Source organism: Thermoascus crustaceus (genome assembly GCF_041956765.1).
Source record: "Thermoascus crustaceus strain CBS 181.67 unplaced genomic scaffold VTN00scaffold_11, whole genome shotgun sequence".
Lineage (NCBI taxonomy): Eukaryota > Fungi > Ascomycota > Eurotiomycetes > Eurotiales > Thermoascaceae > Thermoascus > Thermoascus crustaceus.
Window position 1 is genome coordinate 968,584 of NW_027192537.1, and position 18,214 is coordinate 986,797.

Sequence of the window (18,214 nt, forward strand, 5' to 3'; positions counted from 1 at the left end):
GGGGTCGGAGGGCTATTTGACTGTTGCTTTAGTAGTTCTTTAAGCATCAAAGCTTGCTTTTGTAGCTGAACGACGGTCTTTGGTGTTTTCAGGGTGAATTGGCTTGATCTGCTGCTTGGTCGATTACTAGGTGGTGTAGGTGTTTGGAGTGAAATATTGAGCTTTGAAAGCACCCTTTCTGGGTTAATTGGAACAAGACCAGCAGCAGCAAAGCTGTTTTGAATAGTCTGTGGTTGAAACGCCTCAATCTGCGCCCGGGGGTAATCTGCGAGGAAACTGAGCTTATTGATGTGGTTATATCCAACATGAGCTAGATCACTTGTGAAGCAACCATATGCACACTTAAGCACAGCAAAACACCCAACATCAAGTGGTTGTAAAAGATGTGACAAATGCAAGGGCATACAAAGTGGTATAATCGCATTTTCTGTGCAGATTTGATCAAATTGAGAGTAAGATGGCTACTGTGACTGTCAAGAATTAATAGCTGATATTTACCCTGTACGCGTGAATTTGTTAATGGAATAAATAGCTTCTGGAGCCAGCAAAGACCGATCTCATCAGTTGTCCACCCATTATTTGATACCTCGATTCGCCAGTCTCCTGGAAGGTTATCAAACCAACCCTCGATATAGACCTTGCCTTTGAATATCATGCATGGAGGCAGCAAATAGCCATCAGTGCAAATTGCTTCAATTGCGGTGACCCATTCACAATTCCCTGGTTGTAAAACTGATCGCCAACTGTAGTATTCAGCTCAGGTAACCACCTTCTGTGCTGATATAAGGCCCATTGCGAATCCAGTCTCATCAAAGTTGTAGATATCCTCCAGTTGAATCCCGTTCTCATCAACCACGCGTTTTACTATAGTAAACCACTCTCATAGTGATTTCGGGTCTTTGTTTAGGGCACGTTGATAATTGTATCATCTCAAGAAGTGTGTACAAAGCTCATCACAACGCTTGACAAAGGTTGATGCCCAATTAACCCTGACGGTTAATGGGGGGTTTGATCCACGCACCGCAAGAAGGATATTAGCCATTTCTCATACAGTAGAGGGCCTAGGCGCTGCTCCACGCGAATCCATAGAGAAGATCCATTCAACAAGCGAATCCTCTTCTAATTGGGTCAGTTTATGGTTATTTGCGCGTATATCAACGCGTGAGGTTGTCCCCTTTGCCCGCCGGGCTAATGTTCTATAGGGTACACCATATAGCTTTGCAGCTGCGCGAATCGATCGAAATTGGCCCTTTTCAATATCCTGGAGGGCTAATAAGATCTTGCCCTCTTGTTCGATAGCATCTCGCGAAGATCGCGAGGATTTTGGTGGCATAGTGGATACTTGAATAAGAAGGGTATAGGGAGAGACGCGTTTTCGGGTGAGGTGTGCCACTCACCCGTGGATTACGTTACTGTTCTTTACCGCTGTCACGGTTATAGCTATGATTAATGAAGTCTTTCCCCATGAGCCACTATGAAATTTGACGAAATCAACTAGTATTCTGATTTGGCACTGTCTAGAGAGACATACTGAGTACTTATTTTAGTCTAGTAGTATATGGTGGGTTGATGGTACATGCTATCTAAGGTCTAGGTGTAGATATATATATATATTTCCCCTACACACACTCCGGGTACAAGACTTCCCCTGCCAGAGAGTAGTACTCAAATGCGTACGTCAGGAAGACGGAAACGTCCTAGGTGCGAGGATGATGGGTATGATTATTATTAGCTCTGTAATTAGTAGTAGTTAGTCAATAAAACAAGTTTTGTTCAATCCGATGCCATAAATCCTTGAGAGTGTAGGTAAGAGATGTAATTCTGGTACTCAAAATACCAGAGTAAAACCCGCACAACTTATGCAGGTCACGGGAATTTCTATAATTGCTTTTTATTTTGCCCATGGACAGACCCATCTGGGCATGCCCATGGGTCTGGCGAGGTCTAGTTAGAACAGAAAAAATTGATAGATGAATTTATTACCGTGCTCAGTTTCACATTTATGAGATCCCAGCAATTATGGCTGTACATGTGGACCTTTCATCGATCATTCAGAAATGAAAGCCCCAACTGGAGCAGCAAGTCCATTTGGTTGATCTGATCTATCCAGGAGCTGCTTAACATGGTGATATGCCCGGACCTTAGGTCAAGGATTCGTAGCTCACTCCACGTGACTTTCACTACGCGATCTTAAGCTGCCATGGGGAATGGCTAGCCGAGGGGTCGGCGGTCGGGAAAACCTCCTCTTCCCCCTGTTCCTTGAGCCTCCACCTGAGACTCAAACTAACCAACAAGCGCGATCTCAGCTCGCAAATCGTTTGGTGTTCTCCCGTCTTCAAGGGCAAGGCAACTCCAAATCAGGCTTGTTTGCGTTCGCAAATATATAAGGAATTCCGCCGAGATACCATGTGTTTGTAGGAGACCTGCCCGATACATGTGACGAGCTGTTTTACCCCACTTTGAGAGACGAGCTTGGATAGTTGCTTAATGCGCTGGGAAATGCCTGCGCAATGATAACCCTGCTCGTCACGGGTCTTCTGATGAGTTGGTCAGCAGTGCGCTGCGGCCGCGCAATGGCTTTGTTCCAGCAAACTATTTCTTCCAGCTTCGACGTTCGACATGGCAGGATCTGAATGGCTGCAAACACGTCTGTTGCAGGATAACTACATCCAAGTGCCCTAGATGGCAGCTCGCTATATGTATGCCCACGTCAGCTGCCCTGTTTGACGTCAACAAGAAGCGTTTTAGAATAAAGGATTCATTGCCCATCTAGAGAATGTAATGGCCGAAACAACCTTCTCTAATTGTCTGTGTTTTTCTATGCACTACTATAGGTGGACTTCAAGCAGCTCCAGAACTAGAGTTGGATTGTACTCTTCAAGATAAGTGTGTCGAAACCCCCATTCTATATGCTCCCGGTGATATAATATAGCCAGAGAACTTATAGATGGGCCACAGGAACCTTACGATCCGAGATCATCACAACAAGTTGTAGAAAAATGGTCCCTCCAGACGCTGAACTCATGCAATCGCTATCAAGGTAATAAATGTCTGTTGAGATATGTTTGGTTACTGATCATGTTGGTAGTGTTTGGAGCAGCGGGCTGTACTCTGACCTAACAGTACTTTCTGGCGATGAGACCTTCAAGGTCCATCGATGCGTCATCTGTCCCCGGTCTACTTTCTTCACTGCAGCGTGTCGTGGAGGCTTCAAGGCATGTAGTATTCTTATAATGACCTATACGATACTAACTCTGGTTCGTCTAGGAAGCGACTTCTGGGGAGATCCACCTTGAAGATGACCGCCCGTCGATCATCAAGAAGATGTTCGACTATCTGTATACGCTGGATTATGATGATGGTTCGGCGCCATGTCCAATGAATGGTGCAGCTGATCATCTCCCCTCAGAAGCCCTGGAGGTCAGAGATGAAATGGATGGACCAGTACCTGAAAGTCCTGTCTCAGAAAACCCCAGGGACAAAGAAGACAAAGAAAAGAATGCTCTCATCAGCAGTCCAGCAGACCAAGCTGACAAAGGGGCTGAGGAGGAGGCGCCGTCATTGCTAAACGCTCAGATATATGCGATTGGCGAGAAGTATGGCATACATGGGCTGAAAGGCCTCGCGCTGAAGAAGTTTGAACGTGCTATTGAAAACAGTTGGCAAAACAACACATTCTGCTCTGTGATCATCCTCATATATAATTCTACCCACCAGGGTGATCGCGGCTTACGAGACGCTGTAACCAAGGTCGCATGTCAGAATGCGGGCATCTTGAAAACAAAGACGGAGTTTCAGGCAGTCCTGGATACACTTACCCCCTTTACAGCGGACCTGTTACGGGAGACATGGAAGAAACTGGAGGAAAAGCAAGAGGTAGTGCCGTCTTCTTGGTCTAGACACAGGTGGTAGCCACATTGACGCGGTCTCCTGTAACCAGAAGCTAGCTGCGAGCAACGGCAATGAATCCTCCGACGATCGATCTGGATTGCGTGTCTATCTCTACGATTGCCCTGCATGTCACCGGAAGTTTGATGGTAAAAGCTCTCTTGAGAGTCATCAACGTCTGCTAGAGCACTGCTATTGTTCTGTCTGCAAGAGATTCTTTTGCAATCAACGAGCACTTCGCCAACATGACGCAGATTCCCATTACTTCTGTACCAGATGCCGGAAGACCTTTCGCTCAGCCCGAGAAATTCGAGCACATCTCTCCAACCATTGAGACTGAGAGTTATTTGTATCTCGCGGATGTGAGGACAATTTTATCCTTCTCGCCTTCTGGTATCGGCGGATTCCGGTATAATGCCAAATAGTGTTCAAGGAATTCATACAGATCCGAAGCAAACAAGTATGAACAGTGCATTAGAGGATCATCCTTGTACTTCTCATAGTCGGCAGATTTATAATTGTCTTCCTTTTCTTTATCTATGACTGGGGGCAGGAGGTGCGTCGCTGGAGCGGCTCGAAGAACCTAAACGAGTGTCAAAGCAGGGTTCCCCTTCCGAGAGGTAACGGATTGCAATAGATTCTGCAGTCGACCTGTGAAGCTGATGAGCTTGAATTGACTGGTGAGCTATCGTCCTTATCGTCAAGTAGAAGACTCTGCCACTCATAATGCTACATATCCAATTCATCCACCCTTACCCCGTCTCTGAAGAATGTCCAGGATAACACGTTTCGGTAGCTCGTTCAGACAATTCCCCGCCAAAAGGAGTCTTCTCCGATGTCCACCGGCAGCCACCGCGAAAATGCAAGCCAAAGGTCAGATAATGGTTGGGGAGCCATGATAAGAATCTCTTTGTTGGCAAGGAGAACCACATTTCTCACCAGCTGACAGTTCAGGCGATACTGGTTTTGATGATAGTGTGTTACCAGAATTACTCAGAGTCCGTCCGTCCTGCCCTTGCCAAATCCAGGAAGCGTATACCAACCTGTGCCCACAAGGAGCGTGTAGTCGGACTCCAAGAGTAGCATCCCCGAGTCTTACAACTCCAAATGGAGGGTACGGGCTTAGTGGCGGTGACCCATAAACTGATGATTCGATATCCGTCAAGTAAAGAGGCGATATTCATCCTCCCGAGGAATTGTTTTTTTTCCTTTGGAGTCCCTATGGATGCGCGGATTGAATTCCAGGTCTGTGAATGACTGAGGGGATGCAGTCGAGACAGCTGCTTCTAGACAGATTGGTGGTATGTAAGTCCTGTATACTTGCAATATCCTGGGTACAAGCCCTGTAATTGCTGAGCCGAGGCATAACGGCGCCAAGTTTGGTCGGCGGGCAGCCATCATGCAGACAAGAACTTCGAACTGCTTTTCTTCGATGAGGGGTGATAGGACTTCCCTCAACACCGGATAAAGCCATTCACTGGCTAGGTTGCAATTCAACCTGGCTCCCAGAAACAGCTAGACAATCAACAAGATATCACATTTGGGATACAGGACAGTGACATAAAACGAGGAAGCTCATCCACAGATGGAATCTTGTTGCCATAGACTAACTCCGTGTGTCCACGCGATCTGGCCATAGGCTTTGGTTTGGGCAACGTAATGGGAGCTCCGAAGTTCAGAGGGATCATGCCAGGACTCATGTATAAGCAATCCACCTTTTGCTCCGCGGCGGTGATCTGCCTGCACACGGCATCGACATCGGAGAGCAGGGAGACCTCGGCTTCCAGAAACACCACTTTGCAGCTCGGATTGAGGCTTTCTAGCTTCGCGCGTTGGCTTGCAAAACGCGCTGCTGATCTCCCCACAACATAGAAGGTCGGTGCCTGCAGCATCAGTGCCATCCTCTCGAGCGTGCTGGCGCCGATGCCGCTCGTGGCACCGGCGAAGACGCACACAAGTCCATCACGGTACTCACTGGCGAAGCGCGCGTTAGACTGCCTGATCGTCGTAGCCTTCACCATGCTTTGCGACCGTTTGACCCAGCTCTCCAGATAGTGATTGTTGAAAGATGGGCAATGGAAAAAGGGAAATTGCGGGATCGACCCTGTACCGTATAATCCGAGTACCTTCGTCGCAGAAATTCTAGGTAATCAATCGTGGAGAATTTTGAGGCTCCTTCCTGGGGCCCCGCTGATAAGTATCGGGGAAAGCGATAACAGCCCGCGAAATGGGCATCACCACCCGAAATGGGATGAATAGTCCGTCCGTCAGAGCCTTGACCAAGGGCCGCTGCAGATCACTCCGGGGAAACGAGCTGATGAGCCGTGGGCCACTAATCCTTGGCTCAGCTCGATAACTAGACCTGTCAGATGTCATTGATCAATGATACACACATTCTATATATAGAGGGACAGGGTTCATCTCGGAATATGTACCTACAGTTACATCCACCCGCAATGACAAAAACCGGTGACTGATCTGGGTTAGAAGCCCAGTGAGCATACCTATGTCCGCTAGACCGCTCCAAGTGGCCTTTCAGATCTTCGTTTGTTTGTTCCAACGCGTCTCTCGCCCGTTAGATGTCTTAACGCCGAAACATGCCAAGCTCCTGAGTGTACTGTTATGCCGTTCGGTCTAACAGATACCCCGGGTACCTTCCAAGCGTGCATGCCATGGTGCTTGAAGGATTGGCGCCCTGGTAAATACGTTGATGTCGGAAAATCGAAGACAGGAGTGAGGAAAGCGAACGGTAGGAGATGACGCTTCAAGGTAGTGTTGTAAGGATGTTCCTCAAGCTTACCGTACACGAGAACCACTAAGATATTCGCGGAAGATGTTCGAGTACCTAGGTCGTTGAGGAACGGTTTGTCCTGATAGATCGCGGCAGTCCAACAAGCCTTGTCACGTGATTCAAACAGCTATCTGTCCGGCCCCCTCCCAACACCTCCGTCCTTCACGACCCATGACCAGCGACTTCAAAATGGTTGCATTCGTCAAGGCCATAAACGCGAGGATCAGATCCAACCCCATGTTGGACTACATCTGCTCTACCCGTACGTACGCTCTGCCTTCAAGCTTGCCCAGGTTATCCCCGATAAGCCCGATAACGGAGTTGGTCTTGTCTGGAGTGATGAAAGTCATCTGTTGCACGCGTGAAGCTCTACGGCGCTTGAATCCCTTTCTATGGCGGTTTCCCGTTGGCCTGGAGTTGCATGAGACCTTCATCGAGAAATGGCGCGAGAAGAAACAATGGTAGACGGAGTTGGCTGACCTTCGTATAGACTTCTGGGGCCCGGTATCGAACTTTGGAATCCCGGTAGCAGCTATCATGGACACGCAGAAGAGTCCCGAATTGTAAGGCTTTATGTCTATGCAAGTCTCTATTTTATAGCGATGTTTTGGTGTCTGACTCATTCGCAGGATCTCGGGAAAGATGACAGGTGCCCTCTGCATCTACGCGCTCACTTTCATGCGATACTCCCTCGCTGTGTCACCAAAGAATTACCTCCTCTTCCTGTGCCACTCCGTCAACGCGGGTGCTCAGTTCACGCAGGGCTACCGCTACCTACAATATCACCACTGGGGTGGGAAGGAGAAGGTGGGTGGTACTACAAATGCAGTCGATGCGACGAAATAGAGGAGAAGATATCTAGCCAAGGTCGAGCGAGGGTAAGGCAAAATGATACAGTAAGTAAATAAGACTTGGACGTCTTGAGCTTCCTAGAAGAATGGAGGAATCCGAGAAACAGGTCCAAGATTGACAGGGATATATATATACACCGCAGTGATGGTTGTAGATCGTAGGAGGGTTTTCGGTTTACTTGCCAAATGGGAATATTGCCGGTGGCTAGGTGGTGGTCCAATCGCCACCTCAGGGCCTGTGTTTATCACTCCAGCTATTTTGGGCATGCTTCCCATTTGTGATGTTAAGAGGTATTGCAGCCACGGCGTAGAGGCAGTGGATGTCCTGGCCAACGCGATTATATAAAGCCAGCCCTTACGCAAGCGCAGTAGAGAGGCGTGTGGTTGCTCTTTACTCTGTTATCTCCGGTGGTCCATCGAACAGAGCCGTGAAGATGGTCGGAATATCAACAACTCTTCCAACCAATCAAACCTTAACCCATTGGAAGTCAGCTCTCTTGGCACAACAATCGAGCCAAATGGCCGCTACAAGATTCGATCATTGCGAAATCGGAAAGTTTGCTATTCGCGGTGCTTGACTTTCTGGCCAGGGGGGAGTTTGCGGTAGGGAAAAAGACTTGTGAGCGGTGGTGATTTCCGAGGCCTTCCCATGAGTTTCTCCTTCGGATGCGGTAGAGAGTGTCTCAGCAGCTTTCCGAGTCCTTATACAATAACGACCACTAGGTAGCTAATATGAAGATGAGATTTTGTGGGTACTGGGTTTGATGAAGCGGCGTATTTAACTTGAGGTTGACAGCAAGCTACCTAGGTTGTAAGGTTCTGCGGAGGAGTGATCGGCTGTAGAAGCCGTAAGTAAAGACATAAGAGGGCGTCAAAGAAGTAATAAAGTCTTATGGACCTTGGCGCTACTCAACTGACTCACCATTCCCGCATGAGGAAAGTGTTGCTGGACTGGAATACCACAGCCTCCCATTGAGCTTGGTTGGTCCGACAGATAGGCTCTTGGCCTTCACGGCGAGATAAGATGCACACAAAAAGCCTCGCTCCAGCCTCAACAACAAAATAAGGTTGAAGGTCTTATAGCCCAATGTGTATCTGCTTAGAGGGGAGCTTGTCCGATCAACCAACAATAGTTGAGGTAAGTCATGGCGAAATTAGTCACTTGCTTTTTTGTCAGCATAATAGTAACTAGTTAGGGTTTAATAATTTGTCAACGCTATTGACGCCACTATTCTAGACACCTTTATTGGTTGCTATCAAAGATTCTTGAAGTACAGTATATACAATGACTGCCAACATTATAATGTTACCTTGAGCTTTCATTTACATTTCTAATTACTTGGGAATTTAGCTATAAAGTCTTGAATGTTTGATAAACACATTTTTTTTTCTAAATTATTAGACTTATTAACCCAGCCTACAAACCTGACAGAGCATAGATCTCTCCTAACCTAGATTTATTAATAGACTTGCAAGAACAGAGAGCAAACCAGGCTCACGACTATGGACAATAAAGGCCCATACTGCTAGATTAGAGTAGACACGCCTAATCAGGTAAATAGCAGCTATAAAGTGACTACAGATAGCTTTGAATACATCTAAGGATTGTCATAACTGCTCTATAGCGTAGTAAGCCTTAGTAGATAATAATACGCGCCTGAAAAAAAAAGGAAGCTGTTGCTAATCCCTGTGGTAGGGTCTGATGTTGACACAATGCTCCTTATAAGACTGCTCTATCGAGGGGCATAAGGTCTATAAGAAGCAAAGAAGAAATAAAAATCTAAATACAAAACTGGAATTGACCTACATGTCGGATTGCGTGAGACTTATCAGAGGTTGAGGGCTTCTGACTGTCGCGTTCAGACCTATGAAATCGTCCTACTGACACCAATCAAGCTGCTCACCAACGGTAGTAGTAAGGCTGAGCGGCTCATCTTGTATTTCCGGCACGCCTTGTATCTGTGACCTCAGAAGCGAATAACACACCTCCAGGCTCTTCTTTAACGCCACAGAGATCCTCTGCTTCACCGGAGCAGCCGCCTGCATTGCATCTGCCTGTGCCAGCAATCAGGAGACAAGGACGTTTGCATCTGATGTTCTTTTCACCGGCATATATGCGCGCTGTCGCTAGCTCCAGGTACTTCTCGATGGCCTTGCGCATCTCCTTCCGGTCGAACGTGCTGCAGGGATTTGTGGGAAATGGTCTGTCGGCTTCCACTTGATCTGTGAGCTCGCCACATATGTAGAGCGCACTCTGTGTGTACACGTCGCGGAACAGACCTGTGCCGCATAGGCGCAGGCGGTGGAAATCGTCGTCGCCGGACTGCACCGCGTGCGAGAACAGGGAGAGCGTTGTTTCAAGGCACACCTTGCGCGAGTAATAGCACAGAGGATTGGATATGGCCTTGACGGCAAAGGGGTGATGGAGGGCAAGGAGGAACCTCTGTACCAAAAGGTCGAAGAGTTTCGTTTGGAACGCTGTCGGCGGTGTGCTGCTCATGCAGTAAGCTTCGATGAGAACGGAGCAGCTTTTCAGCGCTGCCGAAAGCTCTGCGCTCAAACTCAGGTCCTTTTCGAAAGAGTGTTCAGACCGAAAACTGTTGATGAACCTGGCTATTTTTAAGCGGACAGGCATCGTCTTCATCAGCAGGATCTGGATTGAAGGTTGTGTGAATTGCTCCATGGGCTTAGCGTTTCCAGCGGGTCTGCCCGCCTCCAGACTTGCATCGTCGATGTTTGACGGCAAGGCACAGTCGTAGTCATCGCTGTCGATCAATGGCAAGCCACCGCACTCCATGCTGGACTGGACCTCCAGCTCCAGGACGGTCGTCCAGAGTCTGCGTCGTGATTCGATGTCGGAAGCGGGACATCTGAGCGAGGTTCTCTGGATCGATGTGGACGCCCATGTGCATGGCCATCCGCAGCAGAGAGCCCGTCGAGAGCCACGCAATGTCACAGTGGACCGATTTGGCCTGGCGGGCAAGTAAGAAGAGGCATTGTATGCGGAGGCCGTCCAGATTCAGCCTTGCCTTTTCCTTGGGCGAGCTCAACCATGCTGAGGCGACGTAGATCCACTGCAGAGCTGTCGCCCGCGAGATGCCCGTCTCATGCAGACAGAACGTCGAGCCAATGCACATGACGAGGAGTAGGGTGATGCCGAATGCTTCGCTGACGGATCCCGAGTCGCCCCAGAAGGCCTTGTAGTCTGCGCGGAACGAGGGACCGTGCAAGATTCCAAAAACCGTCTGGAAAGTGCGAAGATACGCCTGGACGAGGCGATCTGGTACCGCCCGGGTCGGAACCATGTCCCTGAGAGAGCCCGGGAGCTGAGCGGCCCTGGATTCCTGCGTCTTGATCGTCCTGCCGACGGCTTTGCATCTCGCAAAGGTGGCATGGTTGGACTCGTCGGCCTCGTGAGCTTGCATGACTGCCAGCACCTCGAAGGACTACGCCGCATGAGAAACACACACGGCCCAACCAGAAAGCGTTCACTTACCTGATGCGCGAAATTCATCCAGTGGCTCTGCCCGTAGAATCTCGTCTTGAAGAGGGCTCCTCGCAAGGAGGCACTCGTTGTCGGGTACAGATTTGCAAGTGGAGGGGGCTTGGATTCAGCCTGGTCATCGAGCATGCCGGCCAGCCCCAGGTCCAACTCTAGCGGCCGGACAGCGGGCGACAAAGACAAATCGTGCTCGGGGAAGCTCGCGAGGCCGGCGGAGTGAGAGGCGTTGTGGTGCGCTTCAAAGGGCGCGTTGGGTGCGGCGGTAGTGGCCGTCCTGGGGGTCTGCTCGAAGACGGAGAAGTGCGTGTCTTGGGCTTCGAACGGAGCCGTCGTCAACGAGTGTCTACTGTCACAGACGTACCGACAGGCCTCCATGTTGGCCTTGGTGCATGGTCGACATGGCGTTTGGCGGTCACACCTGTGTCTAGCTAAGTATCAAGAGAGGTCTATAGACCAAGTGTACATACTTGATCTTTCTACGCCGGCACTGCTTGCAAGCAAGAGCTGGCCGCCGCTTCTTTTGCGCAGGTATATCCGTGTCCAGCTCTGCTATATTCCTAATTACCTGCCATTAGTAACCCCTGGTCGTGGGACCAAAACATCTGCTTCCCTCGGCGCATCCGACCGGGTGTGCAAAAGGGTGTAACATCAAGTGGACTCGTTTGGCATCGCTAATCCAAAACGCCTACGGAAGTGTCAGCTAGAAGTGATATATTTTGCTGGCTTTCTGCATGACGTACCTTGCAACAGAAACCTCTTCTCTTCGCTGGGTCCGGCCAAATGGCAATCAGTCAGGTATGGCCGTAATGCGGGCTGGGAGATAAATGACAATTGCTCTTATAGCAAGTGGTAAGTTGGCCTCCGTTGGCCCCCACCGAATCCTTCGTGCCTGTCCCCCCGCCAGCGACCAGCCCAGGCTGCTGTCCGGAAGGTATGGTCAGGAGTTGACAGATCAAGGCCCCCCATGGATCGTTGAAATGAAGACGACCATCTTGTCAGTCCTGAAGATACCTGGAGCGGCACAGCTGGCGGAGATTAGTAACCCTGTGGAGCTAACATCGGTGGGAAGTGACATCCGTTTTCCAAGCCTCCAACCCAGGAATATTGCGTAATGATAAAGATGCATTGGGCTGAGACGAGCAGAGAACCATGCTGCTGCTGTATCTCGCTTCCGCACCCTACATCACAATAGCCTTGTCCCCAAAGCAAACAAAACATTGCCTGGATACTTCAGGTGATGCTGACCCAACAGCCGTTCACGCAACTGCCAGGACAGATGGTTGAAAAATTGCTCCGACCATTCGGATGAACTCTTCCATCACGCTATCGTTGGCCCTGTCGATGTTAGCGTCGGTTTGCCCGAAGTGGGAAATAGATTACCTGCGTTAGTGCTCACGATTAGGTCAAAAAGCAGGTAGACTTGAAGTAGATGATCGAGGCGACGCGGGGAGGAGTTTCCGTAGTTTCCGGGGGCCAAAGGCGCACGCTAAACGCGACCCTTGTTCGAACATGATTCGAACCGTGACCGTGCTGAGACCATGCCTGTATAGGGGTAAGAGGAGTTCATCTGACGAAAATGCATGTCAGTACTAATTCTTTTTGGTACAAAGTCCACTACAATGGGTGACTTAGGAGGCTATCCAGTGAGCAATCTTTTGCGAGTCATGGACGAAAGGATGACAGTCCCTGCAGCTGCAGAGCTCAAGGAAGTCCAACGGGCTTTCGAACGTTCCTTAAAACCGACCACTCAGGAAGGGGAGTGCATGTACCTCATTCGAGACCCTGGCCGGGCAGCCCGATCTCAACCTCAGCAACACAGATGATAAATCAGATCTGCTAAATGTGTAAGCACAGCCACTGCAAAAAGCTGTCAAGGAGACTTTCAGCCCCTTTTGGCTTGCTGCGACCGCCTCCGACTGCCAATCTTTGAGACTATTTAAAAAGAGTAAAAAAAAAAAGATTTAATTTACATATACTTTAACTTGGAAAGAATGGACTATATATCTTGGAAAGAATTAACCTGAATGTGCTCTGAGCTCTGACTTGAAAAGAATTCTGACTATATGTTTTGACTCAGAAAGACTAAATAATAATATATACACCAGTTGATATAGCAGATACATTGATTTCAGTACCCTTGTTCTTCTTTGCTATGAGAGAGCACATGGTCGCTACTCATCTGAGCTTAGTAGACTGGCATCTTGAACGCGTCAAAGTTGTAATGCCAGGTATCGATCGAAGCTTGGTCGTACTGGCATTCCAATTCCGTGCCATTGTTCTTCCAGTACGGTCGCAGCGGCCAGGCGCAAATCTGCTGCGTCTCGCCAGCGTTCGGGCCTGAAAGGACGGTGCCATTGAGCGTGGTGGGTGTGACGCCCTTCTCGACCCAATTTATCAGAGTCTCGAGGGTCGTCTGCGGGAACGGCCCATTGGGCTGCAGGGAGTTGGACCCGCAGTGTTCCGCTCCTGGGATAAGGAAGAGGCGGTACCAGTCCTGGAGCACAGCGTTGCTTTCGTTGTAGGACTGGCCTGGGTACATAACGCTGCGGACGGACTCGTAGTAGCGTACCGATGAGGCCGGGGGGATGCTGCTGTCAGACTCGCCGTGGATGTGAAGGACCTTGCCGCCGGCGGATTGGAAGGGCGTCAGATCCGGCCAGGTCGTGTGCAGGGTGTCCTCGTATCTTTGCCAGCCTTGGTAAATCCAGTGCTTGAGAGTGTCATAAGTGACGTTGTCGAGACTGTCCAAAGTCGAGCTGTTGACCAGGTTCAGGTAGCGGGACACAAACTCACCACCGCCGCTGTTGATGGACAGCTCCCATGAACCAGTCTCCTTGTCATACTGGGTTCTGGCGTCGCCAAAGGAGGCGGCAGGTTGGTAGGAGAGGTAAACTCGGCGGCCCTGCAGGTCGTGCAGACCCTCGATGATCTTGTCGGCGACCTCCACGGCTTTGGCCGTCACGGTTCCGTTCTGCTCTGGGTTGGAAGTAGAGCCGGCGAAGGGCCCGATGACCGTGGAGCCTGTCGAGGCAGCACAGTAGTAGGGCTTGCCGATAACAGAGCTGGTGTTGAAATGCAGCTTGCACAGGTCGGACCGGGCCACCACGCCATCGGTCCTGCCGTCCAACGGGTCGCAAGCGGCGATGGTCTCATTGACGATCTTCTCCAACTCACACGGGGGAGGGTAGTAACCCAGTGTGTGTTCGACGACGTTCGAGTACAGGTGCTGGACCTGCTGGAAGGAGAAGCGGAAGGCGGGCGCGCCGGTGACAGCACCGTCCCATTCGTCTGCGAATCGCTGGACCTGACTCCATCCGTCACGACCGCCCTCGGAGCATCCCTGGTAGTACGCATACAGCTTGGTGTCGGACATGTTGAAGAATCGCCTGGTGAACTCTTTTCCGAGCGTGCTCAGCTCGTGGATCGCTTCATAGCCGAACATGAACAGCGATTGCCAATTGACGGTGCCGTTCTGGAGCAGGAAGGCAGCGTCCGAGCTGGTATCAAAGCTCCCGAAGCCTCCATCCGTGGCACCGGCGACGGCACCGTAGATGATGCCTCCCGGGAGGGAGCCGGTGCCCGAGTTGATGGCATAACCGCCACCGCCCGTGGAGAGGTAACGGTTCTGGAACTCGTCCGGGGCGGGCAGCCAGTACCGGACATGCACCTGGTCGTCTCGGCCGTCGTGAGAGTAGGCAAAGGTGACATCGCAATAGTCAAACGTGGCGTCGGGGAACCAGGTCTGACCGCTGACCGAGGCGTTGGAGACCGCCGAGACCACGACGGAGGACGGGTCGACGGTGATGCCCTGGTAGAAGTCGCCTGCGGGCAGCGAGGCTTGGACATAGGAGGCCGTGCAGACGTCGTCCAGGGTTGCGGCGTGCGCAATGGCGGCGGATGCCGTCGCAGCAAAGGCCCAGGATGCCGGACGCATCTTGACGATGGGGGATCAAAGGACCGACGGGGTGGTCTGGAGGATTGGTGTCAGGAGGGGCGGTTGTCCGACGAAGGGACACCGGCCATTTTGAACCCATTCACAGTTCTGTCTTGCTGTTCCCCTGCATTAGGCTGGCGGCGTATTGCATCGCAAATTCCGGATATCCTGATCGTTCAGATGGATGACGTTTCCTGGCCGCGCAAGAGCTCGAAGGCTGGACATGGATAACACGTAATCGGTAATTTCAACATCCAATTTAACATCCAAAGGTGGGATCTCGGGAGGATGCCGAAGGAGTGACATGAGGAATAGGAATAGTCCCCATGCAGGGGCCGGAATGTGCCCGAGGAGACGCCGTTCACGGTTTGTGAGGAGACTGTGATAAGGGTGTTTAGGACAGCAGCCATGACTCCTAGTTCCGGGTATTCCTCGGTCCTTTGCTGCAGAACGCGTGGCTGTCGATGGGTCGTACCTTTTTTCCTCTCCCGATCAGATAACTTGTGTTAACGCACGGATTTAACCTATGTTAAGCCTCGAGAGATCGCCGCTAAAACAGAACTGGAGTAGCCTTCTGCACCGTATCGTGTAGTTGTCAGTCTGATTGATTGATGGGCATCTATCGTAGGAACTTGAAAATCTCTTCCAGCGCCACCCCCTGAGTGAGACTGTGTGACCTCCAATTACTTCCATCACAGTTAACTGTAGTTAACGCAATAAAGGGCTTAGTAAGTGGTAATTCTCTAAAGCGGTGACTGTGCCTCTAGTACCTGTATTATGAAGGTTATGAACCACCAAGACTAGGCACTGTCCAACACAGCCCTACATAACGAGATAATGCTCTAGGACGCAGACCGGAACCTAGGCTACAGGACTGAAATAGAAGAATCACAGAAAGACATGCTAAGACAGAATATCACAGACTATACTACCAACACCTGGGAGGCTTTGAGTTGGGCACCGCAGGTCCTCTCCACTGCGGGGACACATGTGTACAAGCCAGAGAGGGCTGCTCGGAGGTTCGCCGTGCAGATGCGCACCTTGTAAGCTTAAGCTGATTAGTGGCGGTGAACCGGTATCTCATTGGCGATCCTGGGCTTTGGCAACAGGGACAGCGGTGTAGATGTAGATGCCAGCTGAACTGGACGCTACTGGTAAGCTTAACGGCTCTGAAGGATCGCGATCCTGGCTTCTGCGTCTCTTGGCGGTGATCCTGCCGGCTAGACCTCTTTCATGCAGATCACTGGTGATGTCCCACGACAACAGGCGATCAGATAATCAGATAATGCCATATCTGCAATTGTGAAGACCATCATCCACTGAGCTTTATGCCAGTTGACAAATTCAATGCGAATTCAATGCGAAAGACGCCTTCCATTAACACAGTTCCATCCATCAATCTCAAATCATGAAACATCGTACGTATATACGATGGCTGATGCCACTTGCGCCCTTCGAGGTCAAGTGGAGAAGGGACTGGAATAAGGTGGATCAGCTAACTAGCCTTACAAGCTCGGGAACGTACTCCGTAGCCCTACACGTTCACCAAGACTGCCAGATTCTGCATTCGAACACCGTCGACTGAGCTTAGCCACGCCTAAATCAACCTTCTTTTTTTTGTACCCAGGCTCTTCAAGGCATCTAGACCCCATTATTGCGTTCCAGACTGCGCATACGACGACCTAATGCTATCCCAAGTGGGCAATGTCAATTCCCCTCGGTCCTTCTGGCCTTCAATGGAGCCACTGACCGCTGTGTACAGTTGATCCTAGACGCATACAAGGCCTCAAACGTGGGATAATCTTCTCCTGCTCGATACGTATGTGCTGGCGTGTTTCTTGCGCACATACTCGTCTTCTCCGGCCGCTTGTTGAGGCGGAGATGGACAGATGTGTCTTCAGTTGAGCCTCTCAACGCGCTGGATTCAGGTATAAAAGGGGGGATAACCACCGTGAAGTCCATCCCATTCTCATCACCGTCCACCGCACGACAGTTCTTCAATCATCCTCACCTCCAGCTTTAATACTCTTCTTTCCTCAACACCCCCAATCCGCTAGATTCTCATCCACCAAACGTCTCTCACAATGCATTCCACTGCTCTCACCACTGCTGTTGCCCTCCTTGCTGCCGTCTCCGGTGCTGCTGCTGCCCCAAACACTTGCGGCGCCGCGCCCGCCGGTGCTGCCAACGCTCCTGTGCTCCAGCAGCCTGCCGACATCCAGACCGCAGAGGCGTGCCGGGCTGCCTGCAATGCCAACCCGTCCTGCAAGTCCTTCCTCTTCGGCCTGGACACTGCCATCCAGTGCAAGCTGTTCGGCGTGGAGGCGTCCGCGATCCCCAAGCAGGAGAGCGCCAACCTGCTCGCATACGACAAGGCCTGCACCTCCGTGCCCAGCGTGAAGCCAGCCGCCGAAAACCCTGCCGGCAGAGACGCCGGGAAGCATGCCAATGGCAAACTGGTTACTCGCAACACCTGCGGCGGCGCTCCCGCTGGCAAGACAAATGTCAAGCCACTGAGCGCCCCGGCCAACGTCGAGACTCAGCAGGCCTGTCTGGCCAAGTGCAAGGCTGAGCCGAACTGCAAGAGGTATGCATATTTACCTGCCCCCCCCCACCTTTCATTTGCAATGCTAACAGTGAATCCCCCTGTCAGCTTCGAATTCGGCACCGTCAATGGCAAGAAGACCTGCCGCCTGTTCTCCGTCCCCGCTGCTCAGGCGCCGGCTCCCCAGCAGGGTGAATCCCTGAACGCGTTCGACGTTGGCTGCTCCCTGTGATCGGCCTGCGCGACTAGTTTCCCCTGATTTCGTGTCTGACATGGCCAGGGACGCCGCGGGTTCCTGGCGGTCGAGAAAAGAGTCCGGGAAAATAAACTCTTTTAGCTAGAAAGATGGTAGATTAATTTGTTGGATATTTGGTTGAGTTATCAGACTGTCATTCGTTTCTTCTGCTGTCGTTTTCTGTTCTTGTGTTGTTGTCTAGATTATCGAATCAAAACTGCAGTTTTCATTCCCTGTGATGCGTGGAGCAGACTCGGTAAACAGCAGGCGAGGCCAACCAAAGGTTCTTCACGGCGGAGGGCTAGTAATCAGTGAAGAAGTCTGATTCCGATTGAGGTAGTAGTACAGATAACCTATTTATATATATATATTGGCTTTGTTATACTGGCTTTGTTGTTCGGGAGATGGTCCTAGGTCGTATGGTTCAGACATATTTTCCATAATGGGTATCCAATGGGCGGGCATAAT

The 18,214-nt window shown here is 50.7% G+C and overlaps 6 protein-coding genes across 6 annotated transcripts; 3 read left to right on the forward strand and 3 right to left on the reverse strand.

Annotated features, from left to right (window-relative positions):
* Positions 1–2,999: 2,999 nt before the first annotated feature.
* VTN00DRAFT_3040 (uncharacterized protein) lies at positions 3,000–4,313 on the forward strand (the record flags this gene model as incomplete). The annotated part of the gene is made up of 5 exons (XM_069429314.1): positions 3,000–3,040; positions 3,089–3,149; positions 3,268–3,876; positions 3,941–4,029; positions 4,100–4,313. The coding sequence occupies 5 exons, from the start codon at positions 3,000–3,002 to the stop codon at positions 4,311–4,313; spliced, it is 1,014 nt and encodes a 337-aa protein (XP_069283452.1).
* Positions 4,314–5,411: 1,098 nt separating this feature from the next.
* On the reverse strand, positions 5,412–5,909 carry VTN00DRAFT_3041 (uncharacterized protein; the record flags this gene model as incomplete). The annotated part of the gene is made up of 1 exon (XM_069429315.1): positions 5,412–5,909. The coding sequence occupies one exon, from the start codon at positions 5,907–5,909 to the stop codon at positions 5,412–5,414; it is 498 nt and encodes a 165-aa protein (XP_069283453.1).
* Positions 5,910–6,868: 959 nt separating this feature from the next.
* VTN00DRAFT_3042 (uncharacterized protein) lies at positions 6,869–7,525 on the forward strand (the record flags this gene model as incomplete). The annotated part of the gene is made up of 3 exons (XM_069429316.1): positions 6,869–6,941; positions 7,170–7,242; positions 7,309–7,525. 3 exons carry the CDS (start codon positions 6,869–6,871, stop codon positions 7,523–7,525), a joined length of 363 nt encoding a protein of 120 aa, XP_069283454.1.
* Positions 7,526–9,460: 1,935 nt separating this feature from the next.
* Positions 9,461–11,407, reverse strand: VTN00DRAFT_3043 (uncharacterized protein; the record flags this gene model as incomplete). The annotated part of the gene is made up of 3 exons (XM_069429317.1): positions 9,461–10,367; positions 10,399–10,976; positions 11,027–11,407. The coding sequence occupies 3 exons, from the start codon at positions 11,405–11,407 to the stop codon at positions 9,461–9,463; spliced, it is 1,866 nt and encodes a 621-aa protein (XP_069283455.1).
* Positions 11,408–13,217: 1,810 nt separating this feature from the next.
* VTN00DRAFT_3044 (uncharacterized protein) lies at positions 13,218–14,966 on the reverse strand (the record flags this gene model as incomplete). The annotated part of the gene is made up of 1 exon (XM_069429318.1): positions 13,218–14,966. The coding sequence occupies one exon, from the start codon at positions 14,964–14,966 to the stop codon at positions 13,218–13,220; it is 1,749 nt and encodes a 582-aa protein (XP_069283456.1).
* Positions 14,967–17,050: 2,084 nt separating this feature from the next.
* Positions 17,051–17,743, forward strand: VTN00DRAFT_3045 (uncharacterized protein; the record flags this gene model as incomplete). Its single annotated transcript, XM_069429319.1, has 2 exons — positions 17,051–17,553; positions 17,620–17,743. 2 exons carry the CDS (start codon positions 17,051–17,053, stop codon positions 17,741–17,743), a joined length of 627 nt encoding a protein of 208 aa, XP_069283457.1.
* Between the last annotated feature and the right edge of the window lie 471 nt (positions 17,744–18,214).